The sequence below is a fragment of the Equus asinus genome, chromosome 1, assembly GCF_041296235.1.
Source record: "Equus asinus isolate D_3611 breed Donkey chromosome 1, EquAss-T2T_v2, whole genome shotgun sequence".
Classification (NCBI taxonomy): domain Eukaryota; kingdom Metazoa; phylum Chordata; class Mammalia; order Perissodactyla; family Equidae; genus Equus; species Equus asinus.
The window spans coordinates 189,428,772-189,449,858 of NC_091790.1; the positions used below are offsets into that span (position 1 = coordinate 189,428,772).

At 35.9% G+C, this 21,087-nt stretch overlaps 1 protein-coding gene across 10 annotated transcripts in view; it reads right to left on the reverse strand.

Annotated features, from left to right (window-relative positions):
- The window catches only part of CNOT4 (CCR4-NOT transcription complex subunit 4), a 136,094-nt gene that overhangs the window by 20,506 nt on the left and 94,501 nt on the right, over positions 1–21,087 (reverse strand). For 8 of the 10 annotated variants that reach the window (XM_014839363.3, XM_014839358.3, XM_014839362.3 and 5 more), the window contains 3 exons: positions 14,964–15,021; positions 12,979–13,228; positions 11,291–11,788 (listed from right to left, as the gene is read on the reverse strand). In XM_014839363.3, the coding sequence (XP_014694849.1) occupies positions 11,291–11,788; positions 12,979–13,228; positions 14,964–15,021 (806 nt within the window). Of the gene's footprint in view, positions 1–2,536; positions 5,585–11,290; positions 11,789–12,978; positions 13,229–14,963; positions 15,022–21,087 lie in introns of those variants that run through there. The other 2 variants (XM_014839366.3, XM_014839365.3) reach the window with 2 other exon arrangements.

Genomic DNA, 21,087 nt, shown 5'->3' on the forward strand with positions numbered 1-21,087 from the left:
GATGCTTTGTACTGAACCAGAGGAACACACAAAGTCATATATATTTGAACGCTAAAACATTTAAATGTAATCCTTATCTTTACTTGGCAATTCTTTAATTTCTTTCTGATGTACTTCTAGGCTTATTCTCACAGATTTAATCAATCTCTTTTTTAAACAGGCTCCCAATTCCACTCTTTCACCTCCATTCTCACACAATATGCATTCAGTAAATACTGATATGAGCCACTTCATCCACTCTCATTTTCTCTAATCTCACATTCTCTCTCCTTGATGTTCTGATTGTTCTTATAAATAACACAGGAAGGTATTTCCCACATCTTTAACGCTAAACCCATAACCAAGCCTCATCTCAGGAGCTACTCTACTCCCAGCTCCTACAGAAATCCATTATCCTACTCGATTCACCTATCTTCTCTTCAGCACTGTCTAAGTCTTCCTCTCAATTGCCTCTACAGGTTCTGCTTTTAAATATTTGTGTATCTCCCTTATCTTAAAGCAATGCCTTCCAAGATCTACCACCCATCTAGTTAGCATCTGGTTTTACTCTTCCCCTTTGATGCCAAATGTCTTAACTAAGTAGTCAAGGACTGCTGCATCCACATCCTTGACATTTCCTCATGAATTCTAGGAATCTGGCTTCCATATGTACCTTTTTTTAAGAGTTACATTTTTAAAGGTCACCAGAGATCTAGCCAAACCCAAAGGCCTTTCCTAGATCTCATCCTTTCTGACTTCTAAGTCATCATTTCTTCTCCATTCCTACTATTACTGTTCTAGTCCAGGCTGTTTTATTTGCACTGGTCAGCAATAACATACTGGAAATGCTTTCTGACTGGTCCTAATTTCAAGCAAACATATTACTAAACGATTCTTCATAAAATGCTACAATGAAGTTATATCTTTACCCAAGAACCTATAGTTCCCTACCATTGACCACATTCACATCAAGACTAAACTCGTGGGGCTGGCCCCATGGCTAAGTGGTTAAGTTGGCGCACTCCACTTCAGCGGCCCAGGGTTTCACTGGTTTGGATTCTGGGCGTGGACATGGCACCGCTCATCAGGTCATGTTGAGGCGGTGTCCCACATAGCATAACTAGAGGCACTCACAACTAGAATATACAACTATGTACCAGGGGGCTTTGGGGAGAAGAAAACAAAAGACTGGCAACAGATGTGAGCGCAGGTGCCAATCTTAAAAAAAAGAAAAAAAAGGACTAAACTCTTCATTCTAGTTTTCAAAGCTTTTGCACACTTACCCACCTTCCTATATGACCTGTATACTTCAGACAAGTCCATGTCCTCACCGTCCTTTCCTCCCAGCCCCTACAGACCCTGCTAATCTTGTGGTTCTCATGATTAAAATATATCAAGAGCTGACTTTATAGAAATAATCTGAAATAAAACTGTCTCTGCTTTTTGGTTCAATCTGTTCCCTTTACTGTATTTTCCTCTTCCATCATCTAAATTTCAGCCATCCTTCAAAATCAAACAGCCTGAGATTTTTTAGGAAACTTTTCTCTGAATCAGCTCACAAAACCTTCTTTCTCTAACTCCCATTTTTACTTTTGTATCAGCATAGTGTCTGATTAGTTCACTAAACACTTCACGTGTGAATACTTGCATATATTACTGTCATTTATTCAGAACAGCACAAGGAGACAACATAATAGGCATTCATTCAGATAAAAAGGCTGAGAGGAGAGAGACACAACACTAAGGGCAGAAAGACTGGCTTGACACCAGATAGTTTGACGCTAGCTTGACTTTGATTATATCTTGTAGAAAACAACGTATATATCATTGTTTTGGGCTATCACATCTTCAAAATTTTTTTACAAGTTATTTTGGTTTCCAGTGTTTGATATCCATATCTTAGAGCCAACTAAGCAGATGTGGGCAAACTTCGTGATCAAAGAAATAAAAGAATCCAAAACCTTACAACTCAACAGAGGATAAAATGTCCCCCAGGTTTTCCGTATTCATAAATAACATGCTGGTCTTCATTTTGTAAGATTTCAATGCACTTGCAATTCATTTCCTTCTCCTGGCTTTAAGAAGAAAAGCCTCTGTGGAAGTAGCTTCCTATTGATCTGTGTCATACCAGAAGAGAGCTCCAGCAGTTTGGAAGGTGCTTAGAATACCATACAAATAGGAGCCACGTCAGTAAAAATGTGCACAGACACAATGTATTAAAGTTGTTTTCTTTAAAAGAACACATACATAGAGAATGTTCTACTTAATTCCCAGGACATTACCTAAAGCGTAGGAGACACGAGCGTACACATACGACTGAGAAATACTTAAATTAGACCAATGAAGGTATGTCTTCCCTATTAAGATTTTTTTCGCTCCCTCAAATTATAATACATTAAAAAATTTCAAGTATCGGTATTTAATACCCTTTGTTGCCACTGTCAGAGCGATGAATAATGAAATGAGTCTGAACTGCTATGGCTGTTCTTATGGTTAAAATATATCAAGAGCTGACCTTATAGAAATAATTTCAAATAAAATTGTGACTACATTGTTATCCTTGGTGATAGGGTCTGTACTTTATTCAAATTTATATCCTTCAAGACCTAGCTCAGGTCACAACAGAGATGAGGCACTAAAATATTTAATTAATGCTTTGTTGAAATAAGGGGAGAATATACAAAAGCACCACCTGGAAAAACAAAACGCAAAAGTAGAATGAAAAGGAAAGTATCATTAATCAGAAAATAATTTCGAATGGTATTAAAAAATAAAGCAGCACTTGACATTCATCATATGACTAAAATCATTCCGTCTAGGTCTCTATTTCCCACAGTGGCACTAAAAGCATTTCAAAGTAGCAGTTCTTAACTTTTATTTTCTTAGGGGGTTTCACCAAACCCTTTACAAATCTAGTAACTATGGATCTTCTCCCCAGGAAAAACTGGACAGCTGTACATGCACAACCTCATAACTCTACAAGTACATCCAAGAGTTCTAGACTCCAGGTTAAAAATTCCTGACTTAAGCAACAGACTAGTCACTTTTTAAAGGTTAAAGATGAGAAAGCATATAAAGTTTCCCTTGTGCATCATGCAGGATGTCTGACCAATGACGCAGGAATTTATCAAAAACTAATTTGAAGCTTTTAAGAATTTCCCATTCTTTACTATCACTTCATTTGATCAATGTGCTTGCTTCTGAAGCAGTACTTTCTTTTACATGTTGTGTAATTTCTTCTTTACCTTAGTATAATTAATTATGACTATGATTTTAAGACTCTACTTTTTTAAAAAACCATACTATATGAAATATTCAGTAAGCAAAATGATGAGGCTCATTATTCTCAGGCTTATAAGGTCTCAGAATTATGAAGTTACTTACAGGACAATCTTTAGCTCATCTATGTGAAAATACATAAGTTGAAGCTTAATTGCCCAAGAAGCATTTTCCTCGTGTGTGGTGTGTATGAAAGTGGGAAGGGAGAAGCTGGCAGGGAGACAGTTCTGGGCTCTAGCAAGTCTGGACAAACAATCTTGGCAGTTTTGGGGCACTGGCTAAAACTGAGAAAGGAATGAGAAAGCTACCACAGGAAAGAAGCCTCGTTTAACAGCTGTTTATCTCTCATTGCAGAGAAGTAAGTAAACGGGAGCTAACCACCTCTCACATCTTCGTAAGAAGATCCAGGCGATGAAAGTCTTGCACTGAAGGCTGGAGAAAGCTATGGGCTCCTAAGCCTCATTACAGAGACCTTGAGTTTGTCAACAAAACCCAGGAGCCTTAGCACCCCGGAGACATTAAGTGGATGTCTTGGTCTTACAGTAAAAATGAAACCATAACTAACCCATGAAAAAGGGCTTCTGTCTAATAAGTCTACAACATTTTATTTGTCTTTTCTAAACGTTTTTTCAATGCTATCCTAAAGTCACTTCTAAATAGAAACCAGAGATTGTCATTTATGCAGAATTTCACAAAAATAATTTAAATGGCTAGTTTACTAGCTGTTTCTACAGTCAGTCCACCAAATCTAAGGACATCTAAGAGTAGATTTTAGTTTACCCTGCTATACCTCAGGACAAAGCCATTTAATTTGGTTTATTACATCTAATACAAAGTAATTAGACTTTATATACAGCGATAACCCTGGAAACTCCAACTGTAACATGATATTAAGTATCATCTCCTAATAAGGTGGTTTATTATTATGTTAAATCTCTAGGCTTCCTTCTTTGTTGTTTACATTACCTTTTTGATATTTTTAACAAATTAAAGCAAATCTTTTATCACAATTGTGTTTCAAAAATCAAGGGGAGCTCTGACTTTCCCCTTTCTTCCCACATGCTTAATTTAGGTAGAATATGGTCATGTTTTCTGAATCAGCTTTTGTCCACCACTCAGATTGAATTAAGTTTATTTTATTACATTTTCAGTTTTAAAACTATTTCACGAAATTGTGTATTACCCAAAAATATCACTTCACATCATGTCCTAATAAAGTACTCCACTATTTTCTGAGATAACTAAAATTAGGTCTGACAACTTACACGGCCTACTTTTAGAAGGTTCCCAATCTCTTCTCTTCCACCTTAGTCTGATTCTCATCAGGTACTTGTAATGTTGTTTTATTGTCACATTTCAATTATTAAACAATGAAATTTCCCAACAGATATCCCACAGAACTACTGTTTGTTCAATAAAAATGTTGCACCACTATGGTTGCTTCTCACATATAATGTTTACCCCATCTTCAAGTTTCTGACAAATCAACTGTACTTTGAAAGTCTGTTTCTGAGGCATTTCCTGGTATACTAGGCAGTGCATTAGAAAAGAGATCATATTGCATTTAGTCTATAATAATTATCTTTTAACTGTCTATATAATTAACAACCATTCAAAAAGAAAGTGCAAATGTGCAAATGAGAGAGAACAAAAACAGTTTCTAGACATGTAAGGCATAATATAGGATTATAAATCCATACAACTGAAAACAATTGCTGACAACATCCTTCTGAGCATTAAATGACACCACCAAGTTTGTTTTATAGTATTCTTTCTTCTCAAGTATTCAAAGAATGCAGTAGACATTATCTTCTTAATTGTCAAAGTTTGCATGAGTATATTATGATATTACCATATTTTTACAAATCAGAAAACAAGGAACTACCATTACCCTTATATATTTTCAATAATAGAGCCAAAATAAGAACAAGTCTAGCTAATCACATCCGGGATCTTAATTAGTACTACAAGTTTATTTGTGTGAGTTAAAAATAGTATCACTCATGAGAAACAATGCTAAAATGATTATGCTAATAACTTGTGTTAAAGGCCTAATGAAGAAATGCTTCAGCAACTATGAGGTAACACTCTAGTTGTAGGCATGAGGAACGTTTATATTGGCTCTTCTGGGTGTATACATTAAATGCAAAATCAGAAAGGAATCATGCAAAAATCCGGTTGCCCATGCAAGCACCCCAGAGTCTAATCCTCTCCTCTGTCTGTTGTCAGGCCACAGTAGTGTGGAGACTTGTAGGCTGCTGTCCTTGTTGTAATGAATGGGAAGAGGCTGACAGTGGCATGGTCGAAACCTTCACCTCTTCTTCCCCTGTGGAAAAGTCAGTCATGGTCTAGTTACGGGTGACTAGATTTGTTAACAGTCCCTTTAAAAATGATTGCAATATTTGGAATACTGATACTTATATAAAATACATGCTTAATGGTTGGAATCTGGGTGTGAAACAAGATACGAATTCTAAAATATACACTTAACAAGTACCTAGAAAGTAGTTACACTCTAAACACACCCTTAATTTTAAAACTATGTCAGGTAAAAGACCAAATATAATAGATTTAGGATTATAAATATACGAAAAGAAAAAAAAGAGACCAGGAAAGCCATTCTTTTCCAAGCCAACCAGACCCCTGGACCCCTTATAAATCTCAATACACCTAATAGTAAGCAGCATTTTGTGAAAAAATTAAAACCACATTCACAGTAATAAAAACGTGATTTTTAAAAGGAAAATGACAAATCCATGTTTTAAAAGCGGAAATTATGTTTAGAAAAAAGAAACAAAAGACACAAATATTAATTTAGCAAATTACCATATAGCATGTGAAAACTCAATATTCTTGAAGTAATTTAAAAATAGTAAAATGCTAACAAGACAACGATCCAACTGCCTGAAAGTGAGATGACTACTTCTAGGTCAGACAACCATACGTGAAATGAGATTAGTTCTCCTAATTATAACGGATAATTATTTGACTGCAAATGACCTATTTCACAAGTGACTCAAGATTCAATCAAGTCACTTAAAATAACTAATTCAGAAAAAAAGAGAATTTAAAGAAAAATGCCTTGGGGGCTGGCCTGGTGGTGCAGCGGTTAAGTGCGCACATTCTGCTTCGGCAGCCCAGGGTTCAGCGGTTCAGATCCTGGGTGCGGACACGGCACCGCTCAGAAGGCCATGCTGTGGTAGGCATCCCACACACAAAGTAGAGGAAGATGGGCACGGATGTTAGCTCAGGGCTAGTCTTCCTCAGTGAAAAGAGGAGGATTGGCAGCAGATGTTAGCTCAGGGCTAATCTTCCTCAAAAAAACAAAAAAGAAAGAAAAAAAAATGCCCTCTTTAAGTAAAATTTTAATTAAAACATCAAAAAAAAGATCCAATCCTAAATAATTTCAAACATTTTTCTAAGCATATCTTGAAACAACAATGCTTATAGACTTAGACTTACTACTATTTATTTTCCAAATAATTTTTAGCATTATGGAATAAAAACATCTTGGCAGAGACTTCCTTGAAAAACAAATCTGCAAAATTACATTTGGAAAGACAGCTTAACTGGCAATGTGAAGAAAAAGATTTTCAGACTTTAGAACAGGTTATTTCATACTTTTGTGGGTAAATTGGCAAAGATTCTATAAACCCCAAGTACACAGCAACGAGGGATAAAGGAAATTTTAGACTAGTTCTTGGTGAGAACATGGTAGTAATGAGAACTAAGCAAGAGATTAATTTTCATCAAGTCAATAAACTTCATTCTATTTAGTAACTATACGATACACCCTTGAGCTGTGCCAATTGTCTCAAGAATAGATACTGTGGATAAAAGGGACCTGCAAGTGTGTGAGAGCAAAAAATCAATTCCTACAGGAAGAAAGCCAAGTTAAAGTACACGCCAGTGATCTTCGTTCATGAAGGAGAGCACCAATGTTGTAGGGGAAAAACATTTCCGTTATTGAATGTGGAATCTGCATTCTTATCCTAATTCTACTACTAATTGAATGTGTGACCTCTAACCAGTTATTTAACCTTTCTGGAACACAGCTTTGCCATTCCTAAAATGAAGGAGTTAGACAAGATCAGTCACTTTTTAGGACAAGAAAACTCACTTTTAAAACAAAAACACATGGCTCCAATAATAAAAAAAAAGTCTGAATGGACTTACTATAACTGCCCACCAATCAAAGTTTTCTCCCAAGAATATTTATTTCAAAACTCCTTCTAGGGGCGGGCCCCACAGCCGGCTGGTTAAGTTCGCGTGCTCTGCTTTGGTGGCCCAGGGTTTTGCTGGTTCCGATCCCAGGCGCAGACATGGCACTGCTCACCAAGCCATGCTGAGGTGGCATCCCACAGGCTACAACTAGAAGGACCCACAACTAAAATATACAACTACGTACTAGGGGGGTTTGGGGAGAAAAAGGAAAAATAAAATCCTAAAAAAAAAAAGAAAAAAATCCTTCTATACTTAGAAAAGCACCTGTGCAGCCAAGAAAATGCTGCTAAAAAGACTTCACCTAATTAAGGAAACAAATTTTAAACACAAAAATGTTTTCCATCAGGCAAAGGGAATGGAAGCTGCATTTCTGTCAAACCTCTGGCAACTGTCCTTCCCATGACAGGTTTCAGATGTATCCATTTTTAAGAACTAACTAAAACAAATCAAAACTAAAAACTTTAAATACAAATATATAATAAATATAGACATGGTATGGGGATAATATGTAGGTGACTGACACCTCTGAGCATTTGCTCCTAAAGGTCAGGGACCCTATTTTGCTCTACATATCTAAAGAATAAATATACGTGTCTCCTCCAGTGTTGAATACTGTCTAAGCATATCTTAAAGAGGCAGGTCTAACTGAAACAGTAAGTACTCCTCGTTATGAAACACTTAATGAACAGCTACCCTGTGTAAGATGCCATGATAATCACTGGAGAATACAAAGTGAATCTATTTCAGTAGTTCAACTGAAGAACAAATGAATTACAACTAGGGGTAGGGAAGGCAGCCATTGCCTAGGTATGAAATTTCGTCAAAGGAGACACAGTTAAGACATACATAGCATTCTAGAATTTTACTTTTTGTCATTTCTAATTGTTACTAAAAATCCTAAATCATCTGGCTACAATTGAAAAACTGTTCTGTTTTGAAGCTTAGAACATTCAGCTTTCTGAGGTATCTGCCAAATATGTACAGGCCATAAGAGGGTTCCGTGCAACTCTTGAAAACAATTTTAAGTATTTTGGGGTACATTAAAACTAGGGGCCGGCCCAGTGGTGCAGCAGTTAAGTGCACACGTTCTGCTTCAGGGGCCCAGGGTTCGCTGGTTCGGATCCCGGGTGTGCACATGGCACTGCCTGGCAAGCCATGCTGTGGTAGGCGTCCCACACATAAAGTAGAGGAAGATGGGCACGGATGTTAGCTCAGGGCCAGTCTTCCTCAGCAAAAAGAGGAAGCTTGGCAGCAGTTAGCTCAGGGCTACTCTTCCTCAAAAGAGAAAAACAAAAAATAGAACACTAATATTTCTCTAGTCATCGGAGCCTTAAAAGTAATCTAATAATAAGCTTAATCCTAAGTCACCATTTGAATACCAAGCAAGTATGCAGCATAGTCAAGAACTAAAAGTCTGAAATAAACTCTCCCCACCTCCCACAAAATACAACGATTCAGAACCTACAGTTAGTGACTTCATTGTTAGAATTTCTGAGGAAGAAAATATTTACGGCTCTATGGTTGAATATATGCTAAAGAAAAAGAAAAACCTAGAAAGACAGAACCATAATTTAAAGCCTCATTTTTTTCATAAAGTATCTACTTCAAATAAACATTTCAAATGACTAACATGAGGACAACTACTCTCACAAATCAGTGATTACTCATTACCAGGGTGACATTTCCAAAATATCTAATGGCTTGAAATATTTGGGCTAAAACTGCTCTTTTTGTGCTAAAGGACAATATGATGACTATGAAATTGGAAGAACAAATAGTTTCTCAAAGATGGGCAAGTAATAAGTCAAATAAAAGTATACAATGAAGACAGCTAAGGACCAGAGTTCCACAAAGGCATCCTCCTTCCTATCAGATCAGTCCACACTGCTTGGCCTTGCTGTCAGAGCTCCCCATCTTCTCATCCGTTCGATCCAGACGATACATGAAGCACCTCCTGTCACAGAAGGCAGTTCTATTGCTTCCTAACGCGAGGACTTACTAATTCCTGCCTCTAGGCCTTCAGTCAGGAGTTTCCACCAACATAAAAGGTCGTTCTCTTTCCCTGCTGATAATTCAAATCCAAGATACCACAGTACAAATCAATTCCTACTTCTTCAATAAAGCCTCCCAACATTATAGGCTCCACCGATGTCTCTCAGATTCCAGTATTACATAGTTACCACTTTCATCCATAATCTGATTTTATCTCTTCAACTACACTGTAAAGTACCTGAATAGTATCCATACTTTATACTTCTTTGGTATTACCCACAGGGCCTAGTTCATTGTTGGGCAAAGAGGAACCCAAATATTCATTGTAATCGGTTTAATATTTTATTTTTAAATGTTTGGAATATTTAGGGAAACCTAACTTCAACTTTTAATGTTATGAACAGCTTTAACATATACTACTAGTAATTGAAATGTCATATAGCTAAATGATTAAAACAAAACAAAATCACACTCTAATATACTTTCTTGAATAGAAGAAGAAAGGGAGTACCGGGAACTGAACACTTACTGTTTCACAAGTGAATATCATGTAGATGGAGAAGACTGAAAATGTTACTCTGGATTACCTACTAGCTATCATTATCAAATGAACAAATATCATGAGTGCCACCAATGTGCAAACCACTACAAAAGATGCTACCAAACTTATGTAAATTAACTTCACTGTATCAACTGCTCACTTCACTGTGTCAACAGCCACAAACCATACTCTCTCAACTCACTTATGTGTCTTGAAAATGAAATGTTGTTGGTCACAAAGGGAAAAGAGCAGAGTTTTGATGGATCTCTGCAAATTCATCTACCAACCTTACTAAAAGCAGATGAATGAACACCTTGCTGGTAATACCACATTAACGCTGTGTCATGCCATATCTTAAATGCCATGACAAGGGATAAAAGCACATTTTATGAGTTATGTTACAGAGTGAGGAACTACTCTATTCTACTTGAGAGAATCAGGATAGAAACAAACTTTCTTTGTTACGAATCACCTCTAAAGCCCAAACTAAATGAAAAGACTATGAATAAGAATGATTCCTTTATACATTAAGTCACTTGATCTAAAAAACTCAAAAGTTCTGAAATGTGCAAGGATAGCGGTGCAGAACCAGAAGTATTCTGAGCTCACTTACAGAAACCTAGTATTTTCCCCAGAAATAAAAACATAACAGACTAAAAGGGAAAATGCCTCTCCTTGAACAATTTCTTTTTCACAGAAAGTATACTTATGACATATGATGTCTGTGAAACATTAATAATCGGAGTTCTCAAATATTAAGTATTTTTGTAACATATAGCATAGTTTTGAGGTGTGTTCACGTGTGTATCAGTCAAAATAAGTAATTGCCAAAAGTAGCTAGAGAGTGGCTTTATCCCTCATGCTCTCACTAATTACAATCTTTAAAACATTTTTTTGAACAGTTTACTTTTACAATGTATACTCAGAATTTTTATCATGTGTGTTGGACTTTATAGCACTGTAATTTCAGTGCCCACTATTTTTCTTTTTCCATTTATATGCCATATGAAGGGTTAGTAACTATCCTCTAAGTAAAATGTTTCCAAGCAATAACTAGGTATAATACTCCACCATCCTTATAAAGCTCAATATTACAAGGCATCCATCCAATTAAAAGTTTTCAGGTTATGGTAAGACCTCTAACTTCTTCCCCCATAGAAATTTCCAAGACCAATGATAAGTACTCTCTGGTATTCAACAGTACCCTCCCTACCCACCCAACGACCTGAAGACGTGAATTAGTCACAAATTCTCAAAGGCTGTAAATAAACCTACCTGCTATAGGAATCCCTCCCAGACCTGTGTTGTGCTGTGGCGGGAGATTCAAGTCCAAGAAATTACTATTTGAGGTGGGGTTTGCTGTGTGGTTCAAGTGCATGATGCTATTGCGTGGAAAGGCCATCCAAGGATAGCGGGCTGCCTGGCCTGGGAAATTGAATGAATTATAAACCGCTCGGTGCTGCTGAAATTGAGGGAACCTTTGTGGCAAGACTGAAAAGGTACTATTGAGAGAGTTGGCGTTTGCAGGTGCAGCGGGATGCAGGAATCCAGAGCCCGGACCTTTGGTGGTTGTAGTGTGTGAAGAGGAGTTCTGAAGAGATGTGGGCGAAAGGGAAGGCTGGTCTTGGACTGATAGTTCCTTTTCAATCAGGTCTGCTAAGGCTTTTCGAGTGACATCAAAGGGATCAAAACCCAAGTCATCCTCTGGTTGTTTAGAAGAGCCAAAGCCAAACGCTGCTTGCCAGTCTGTAGAGGATGATACTGGGATTGTTTCTGTTGGGAAGAAAATTCGTGATGAATTGAAAATATATGAGCTCATTTTCATGCTTAATGAGTATCCACAGTAGCTGAAGTTAAACATGTCAGATGACAAGATAGTCACATATATGCAAAATCTGTACAATTTCTTAGCTCATTAAGATTAAAAAATTACAAAAGGCCTAATGTACTTCTAGAAATGATTTCATTCTTAACTAACTTCAAAAAGTGAATCATGTGGATTTTTTTTTCTGTTTATTATGTTTATTTGTTTATTTGTTTTTCTGAGGAAGATTGGCCCTGGGCTAACATCCATGCCAGTCGTCCTCAATTTTGTATATAGAATGCCACCACAGCATGGCTTGGCATGTGGTGTGTAGGTCCATGCCAAAGGTTGAACCCGCAAACTCTAGGCTGCCAAAGCACAGCACATAAACTTAACAACTATGCCTCTGGGCCAGCCCCCAATACAGGAAAATTTTAATCGCTAATCCAAGAAAACAAAGTCCCTAATACTCGATTTATCTCTCAACCATTCATAATCAAAACCCAGAATTAAGTCATTTAAAGAAATAAAGAAATAACAATTATGATGTGACAGAATTCACTTAATAAAGTTTATTTTTTAATATGTATTTATCAAAAAGTATAAATACTTTTGAATATATGCTTTATATACTGCTAAGAAAAAATAATGTGATCTAATGAAAAAAAATACCTATTTAATCTTTACAGTTTTTTTAAATTGTCTACTCCAAAGGTGCTATTGCCAATGTTAATTTCATGCCATCCCACATATTAATAATAGCACTTATAATGAATAAAAATGGAAATGGCTCAAAAATGACAAGATAGAAGTTTTAACATTAACTAACGTACCTCTCTGTCAGCTGGGGTAAAACATCTTAAATATAACCATACAAATACAATCTGATTAAAAATGTAAGTCCTTAATACTTCCTTGAGGAATAAGCATTTTATTACTGGGAAAATGATCTAACCCTTGATTTCTGAAGAAATCAGTACATTAACATAGTAAGTTCTAGCTCATACAACAGCTTAGGTAACCCTCCAATTTCATGCAATTTAAATGTTCACATTTTTATGAAGAAAGGAGTGCAGAGGAAGAGGATAAAAACATATCCACCAAGGGTCTCATGTTAGGCTGAGCACAAACACCAACACGCAGCAGTACTGTGACCTACCCGATGTGAAGAGGCTCTGCGGCTCTGGTGCTGTAGGCCAGTCACTGGATGTCTGTGGGGAGCTGGGGAAAGGAGGAAGCCCACTGGGGATCGGGTTGGGATGGCGGAAGTTGTCTGAGAATAACGACTGTGACTCAGTTACTGCCCCTTCAAAAGGAGACCGTGCACTGTGATTGGATGAACTGATGGGGAGGACTGGATTGGATTTGGATAAACCAGGTGGTGGTGAGGGCGTATCACTGTTAGATATCTGAATAAAACAGGAAAAGAAAAGAAGAGTCAACACAGGTCTATACATTTTAATAAGCCACAGTTAGAAAGGCCTGCAACTAAAGGGAGTAGAACAGCGGTCTTCAAACTGGCATACTGGAAGACATTTTTATGAGCATGAATTTTCAGAAAATCCATCAACTTACATATGTACACTTTTCTAAAACTGACTCTCCTGGAAAGACTAAGCCAGTCTCCTCTCCTTTTACAACCTGACTTCTCTCGCTTTACAAAGAAAAGAATATTTCTTACTCTCTGGGATCTAACTATAGTATTCTGACCAAAAGTGAAAAGTTTCTGGGAGCGAAACAAAAATTTATTAGAAATATTCAGATCACTGATGAGAGAGAGGCTGACTCTAATAACCAGATTTTTTCACAAAGTGGGTGATCCCCAATACTCTAGCTTTGAACAAAAGGGAAGGAAGATCTAATCAAATTATTTCCAAACACATCACTAAAAATAATTTTTATGGTAAATCCTCATGTGATTCTTAGGTATTTAATTTAGGAGTTCAAAGATTTGAGTGATACTGACGTCATACTCATTCTTCCATCTATTTATTTATAGGAACAAGATGTCTCAGCACTTACATTTAGAAAAATGACTAGAAATGCTGCTGAAACTTGTCTCCTTTTCCCAGCAGGTAACATTTGTCTAGGGATACATGAACATTAATTCTTAGAGGGCCCTGTCTACCTCATCAAGAGAGGAATTTCCAATATAAGTTTAGTGTTGATGTTTGATGATTGATTTTTGTCAAAATCTATACTTACATAAGTTGCTTTGATCAAATTGATACTACAAATAAAACTTTAGAAGAAATTAATTTGGCATTTAAAGCCGTGTTGCAGGAAAAATATTTCTGGTTTTGATTTGAAATTTATATGTCTGTTTTCATTTGAGAGAAGTATATGCCTGTCAGGTATAAACTATATTGCATTAAGATAAAATTCTGTAATGGCAGTGGAAACAGAAAAACATATTCAAAGAGAAAAAGGAAGGATGTAAAATTCCTGAATATTAAAGGAGAGCTTGTGTATTTTTTTAATGGATATGGGGTAACAAAACATTCTGATGTTAAAATTTCTTAGATATTTATTAACATGTAGCACTTTTATTTAAAAGTACCAATATTGGCAATATGCTGAAAATTACATCCTTTGCAACTATTTTTAACTTATTATGAAAAAGACTTTTATCTTACCCTAAAATACACAAAAGTATAAATGGATTTTCAAATTCTTTTACGGCACTTGTGAGCAAAAAGTTTGGAAAAGTGCTGTATTTTAAGCTCTACGTTTCTCACAAACACTGTGGGAAACTGGTCATTCTTTATGGAGGAGATTAGACAAAGGGATCATATGGCGGAGAAACAACTCTAAATATCACAAATGCAAAAGTCACGTTAGTCTGGAACCACTTGGTATAGGGTCAAAAAGACCAGCAATACTCTAAGGACACTGATTTATTGGCACACAATATAATAATATATGGTCTTCACAGTAATTCTGAGTCATCAAGAAAGGGTTAAATTATGCTCTACATATTCTGTGGAGGAAAAGAAGGCATACATTTAACAAAGATGTCCATGAAAAGTGTTTTTCAATTGTTTCAGTAAAGTCTTTTTCACTATCTGAAATATTCGCTTGCATAGAATACTTTGTTTTCAGGGGATGGCAGATAAATGAAGTGATACAGTATCAAAATCTTACCTGCTGGGAATTATCACCATTGCCTATACTGAGAGAATCTGAAGGTTTGTCGATGGGGCTGTAAAAAGAAAACAAATCAAATAAAATCAGAGTAAAGTCATTCTCCCACAATAAAAACAAACTCTCCCAAAGCCAGAAAAATAGACATTTTATCATCTTACTATTTATTGAAGCACTGTGATTTAAGACATTAGGGTAGACGTTGAGGACACAAACATGTCTAAAATGAAATCCCTATCCTTGAGGAACTTATATCCTAATTAGATTCTCTGAAACAACAAGGGATATAATAGCTGGAAAGGAAAAGGTATTACTATAAACTGGATACTACTCTAATTAATAGTTCAGAAGTCTAATTCATTATTTAGTTTTGTGCATTTGCTAAACACATTTCTCATTAAAATTTTTGAAGTAATACTCACCCATTTTTCTAAGTGTTTGACAGAAGGGAATAAAAGTTGTTGAAACATTGTCTACAGGTTCTTAAGAGCAATAAATTTATTTTAATAGTTCAATATTCTAATCAGAACCCTAGAGAAGGCAAATGCATGTGTGTGTACACACACACACACACACACAAGACTAACAAACTTTTGTGCAAACTATTGACTCAAAACAAAAACATTAAATCCTGATTTCTATATAGAGAAAATGCACTGCCATGGTAAAATAACATACAATTGCTATCTTCAAGCCCATTTTAACTCATCTGACTTAAAACAAAATCTTTACAAACATTTCAACACTGACCGAGTGAAATATTTCTAGAACTAACTTTACTTAACCCAGCACATAAACAACATTAGTACCCAAATACTAATACTTACTTCTACTACAATAGTATAGCCAAAAACAAATTATTACAAATTTCTCAAAATTATTTTATTGCCTGGAAATATATACAAAGTCACCTTACAAACAGACAACTTTCTGATACCGCATTTAATTGCTCTAGAAAAATTTACCAAAGTCTAGTACCTCATCTGAATACCAAGTGTGTCTTCTGCAGAAACACTGCCAGATGCTCTTGAATTTCACAAATAGGTCTGAAATTTACTTGAAGAGCATCTATACTTATTATTCACCAAACATCAATACATCAACTCATTATTAAGTGGGTAATACAAATAATTTTAATATATAGCTCTGAGCCCACTAAGTTTAGAGATATTCAGGGAAATAAGACAGATGCACAGCAACAAATATCAGCCAATGCCAACTACTAATTGAATTGTTTAAATAATAAATGCCATACACGTTTAGGAGAAAGAGAAGTCACCACAAGTGGGGCAATTAGGGTTGCACATTGTTGTGCAACCATCGCGACCATCCATCCCCATAACTCTTTTCATTTTGTAAAACTGCAACTCTATACCCACCAAATGAAAACTCCCCATTTTCCCCTCCCTCAGCATCCACCATTATATTTTCTGTCTTTACAATTTCAACTAAATGGCCTCGAATAAGTGGAATCATAGATTATTTGTCTTTTTCTGACTGGCCTATTTCACAAGCAATAATCTCCTCAAAATTCATCCAGGTAGTAACATGGATTTGCATGAATTGCAGAATTTCCTTCCTTGAAAGGCTGAATTATATTACATTGTACGTATATACCACATTTTGCTTGTCCGTTCATCTATGAACACTTGGGTTGCTTCTATATTTTAACTATTGTGAATAATACTGTTATAAAACATAAGTATACAGGGGTCAGCCCAGTGGCACAGCAGTTAAGTTCACACGTTCTTCTTTGGCAGCCCAGGGTTCGCCAGTTTGGATCCCAGATGTGGACCTACACACCGCTTGTCAAGCCATGCTGTGGCAGGTGTCCCACAAATAAAGTAGAGGAAGATTGGCTACAGATGTTAGCTCAGGGCTACTCCTCCTCAAAAAAACACAAAACGTAAGTATACAAATCTCTCTTTGAAATCCTGCTTTCCATTTTTTTAGGGGTGTACCCAGAAGTGGAATTGTTAGATCATACGGTAATTTTATTTTTAATTTTTTGAGGAGCCACCAAACCGTTTTCCACATTTTACATTCCCACCAACAGAGCTCAAGGGTTCCAATTTCCCCAAATCCTGGCCAACATTTGTTGCTTGTTGAATAGCAGCCATCCTAATGGGTGTGAGTGGTATCTCACTGTAGTTTTGATTTGCGTTTCCCTAATGATTAGTGATGCAGAGCATCTTTTCATGTGCTCATCGACCATTCATATATCCTTCTCTGGACAAACATCTATTCAAGTTCTTTGCTTATTTTTGAATTATGTTGTTTGATTTTTGTTGTTGTTGGGTTCTTTAGGAGTTCCCTATATATTCTCAACATTAATCCCTTATCAGGTATAGGTTTTGCAAATATTTTCTCCCATTCTGTGGGCTGCCATTTCACTCTGAGGATACTGTCTTTTGAGGCACAAAATTTTCATGAAGTCCAACTTAGCTATTTTTTCTTTGGTTCCATATGCCTTTGGTGGGTATCATATCTAAGAAGTCACTGTCAAATCCAACGTCATGAAGCTTTTGTCCTGTTTTCTTTTAAAAAGGGTTTTATTGTCTTAGGCCTTACATTTAGGTCATTGATCCATTTTTAATTAATTTTTGTATTTGGTAATAGTAAGGATCCAACTTCACTCTTTTGCAGGTGGATATCCAGTTTCCCCAATAGTGTTTGTTGAAAAGAGTGTTCTTTGTCCACTGAATGGTCTTGGCACCTTTGTGAAAAATCATTTGACCCTATATTTGATGGTTTATTTCTGGGCTCTCTTTTCTATTCTGTTGATCTGTATGTCTGTCTCTATGCCAATACCACACTGTTTTGATTACTGAAGCTTTACAGTAAGTTTTGAAATCGGAAAGTGTGGGTCCTCCAGATTTTTGTTTTTTCAAGATTGTTCTGGCTATTTGGGGTGCCTTGAGATTACATGTGAATTTTAGGACAGGTTTTTTTATCTGCAATAAAAATCATCAGGATTTTGATAAGGAATGCATTGACTCTGTAGATAACTTTGGGTAGAACTGACATTTAACAACATTAAGCCTTCTAATCCTTGAATATAGGATATGTTTCCTTTAACTGCGTCTTCTTTAATTTCTTTCAGCAATGTTTTGTATTTCTCACTGTACAAGTCTTTCAATGCCCTGGTTAAGTTAATTCCTAAATATTTTATACATTTTGATGCTACTGTGAATGAAATTGTTTTCGTAACTTTCCTTTCGGATTGTTCGTGTATAGAAATGCACTGGTTTTTGTGTTAACTTTGTATCCTGCTGTATTGCTGAATTCATTTATTAGTTCTAACGGGATTTTTGTGTGTGTGGAATCTTTACGACTTTCTACATCTAAGATCTTATCACCTGCAAACACTGATTGATTTTCATACGTTAGACCATTTTTGCACCCCAGGAATAAATCCCACTTGGTAATGGTATATAATCCTTTTAATATGCTACTGAATTGTTTGCTAGTGTTTCCTTGAGGATTTTTGCATCACTGTTCAAAAGAAATATTGGTCTGTAGTTTTCTTTTCTCAGAGTGTCTTTTGCCTGAGTTTGGTATCAGGGTAATGCTGGCCTCACAGAATGAGTTAGGAAGCATTCCCTCCTCTCCAATTTTTTGGGAAAAGGCAGAGAAAGAGTGGCACGAGTTGTCCTTTAAATGTTTATTAAAATTCACCAGTCAAGCCGTCGGGTCCTGGCTTTCCTTTGTTGGGAGATTTTTTTGTTACTGATTCAATCTCCTTACCACTTGCTTATTTCTTTGTGATACAGTCTTGGTACGTTTTTTCCATTGGGATTTTGTCCCATTTCATCTAAGTTATCCAATTTGTCAACAAACAACTGTTCACAGTACTCTCTGATAACCCTTTTAATTTCTGTATAATTGGCACTAATGTCCACATTTTCGGTTCTGGTTTTAGTAATGTGAGACACTTCTCTTTTTTTTGTAGTCCATCTAGCCAAAAGTTTGTTAACTTTGGTGATCTTTTTGAAAAACCAACTTCTAGTTTCATCAACTTTCTCGCCCATTTTCTATCTCATTTCTCTCTGCTCTAATCTTTAGTATTTCCTTCCTTCTGCTAGCTTTGCATTTAGTTTGTTTTTCTTTTTCTAGTTTCTTAAGTTGTAAAGTTAGGTTGTTGACTTGGGATCTTCCTTGTTTTACAATTGCAAGCATCTACAGCTATAAATTTCCCCACTTTGGATGTTTCCCATAAGTTTTCGTATGTTGTGTTTTCGTTTCCATTTGTCTCTAAGTATTTTCTAAATTCTCTTGTGATTTCTTCTTTGATCCATTAGTTGTTTAAAAGTGTTGTTAAATTTCCAAAATTTTCTGAATTTTTCGGATTTCCTTTTTTAATTATTTCTTCATTAACATCCCATTGTGGTCAGAGGAGTTACTTCATCCCCTTGTGGTATTTTTATCTTTTTAAATCTACTGACACTTAATTTGTGGCTTAACATATTTTCTATCCTGGAAAGTGTCCCATGTGTATTTGAGAAGACTACGTATTCTGTTGTTTTTGAGTAGAATGTTTTGCATATATCTGTTAGATCTAGTTGGTTTCTCATGTTGCTTAAATACTCTATTTCCATACTTATATTCTGTCTGGTTGTTCTATCCATTCTTGTGAGTGGGGTACTGAAGTCTCAACCATTATTGTAGAACTATTTCTCCCTTCACTTTTGTCAGCTTTTGATTCATATATTTTGATGGTCTGTCACAAAGTGTGTAAACATTTATAACTGTTATATCTCCTGGCTGCACTGAACATTTATTAATACATAATGTCCTTCTTTGTCTCTTATAATCTTTTTGATTTAAAGTCCATTTTGTTTGAGATTAGCATAGCCACCCCTGCTCTCTTTTGATTATTATTTGAATGGAATATTTTTTTCCATCCTTTCACTTTCAACCTCTGTGTGTTCTTGGGTCTAAAGTGAATCTCTTAGAGACAGCATATAGTTGAATCATGTGTTTTTACCCATCTCTGTCTTTTGATTGGATAGTTGAATTAATTGACATTTTAAGCCATTATTAAGGAAGGAGTTACTTATGTCATTGTGCTATTTGTTTTCTAAATGTCTTTTAGCTTTTCTGTCATTCCTGCATTATTGCCCTCTTTTGTGTTTAGTTGTTTTTCGTAGTGAAATGTTTAAACTCCTTTCTCATTTCATGTATCTTCTAGCACTGTATTCTTTATTATGGGAATTACATGTAACATGCTAAAGTTATCACATTGTAATTTAAATTTATACTCACTTCAATAACACACAAAATCTCTGCTCCTTCACAGCTCTGTCGCCACCCCTTTCATTTACTGATGTAACAAAATTACATCTTTATACATTGCATGCCCCAAACTATAAACTAATAATTCTTTTAAATGCAGTTTCTTAAATTATATGGAAAACAAGATTTCAAATTACAAATCAAAGATACAATAATACTAACTTTTAGACTAATGTGTTTTTTTCCTTAAACAATAATGCAGGAATGAGGGACACAAAATAGCTAAAAGGCATTTAGAAAACAAATAGCAGAATGACAATCACCTCCTTCCTTATCAATAACTTGATCAAAAATGTATTGATCTCAAATCACAGAGAAAACAAAACGCATACTTACAAACCACTGTTACAATAATACTAACAATTGGCCATTGATTTACCTTTATTGAGATCCTGCTCTCTACGGCTTTGAGTTACTCTTTAGCATCCTTTCATTTTATCTTGCAGCATCCCCTTGAGCATTTCTTGCAGGACAGGTTTAGAGGTCACAAACTCCCTTGGCTTTTGTTTATCTGAGAATATCTTAATTTTTCCCTCACTCTTGAAGGACAGTTTTGCTGGATATAGGATTCTTACTTCACAGCTTTTTTTCATTAGCATTTTGAATATATTAGCCCACTCTCTTCTGGCCTCCAACATTTCTGAAGAGAAATTTGCTCACAATCTTACTGAGGATCCCGTGTATGTGATGATTCATTTCTCTTGCTGCTTTCAAGATTCTTTCTTTGTCTTTGTCTTTTCAATGTTTGACTACAACGCATCTTGGTGTGGGTCTCTTTGAGTTTATATTATGTAGAGCTTGTTGAGCTTCCTGGATGTTTATATTCACA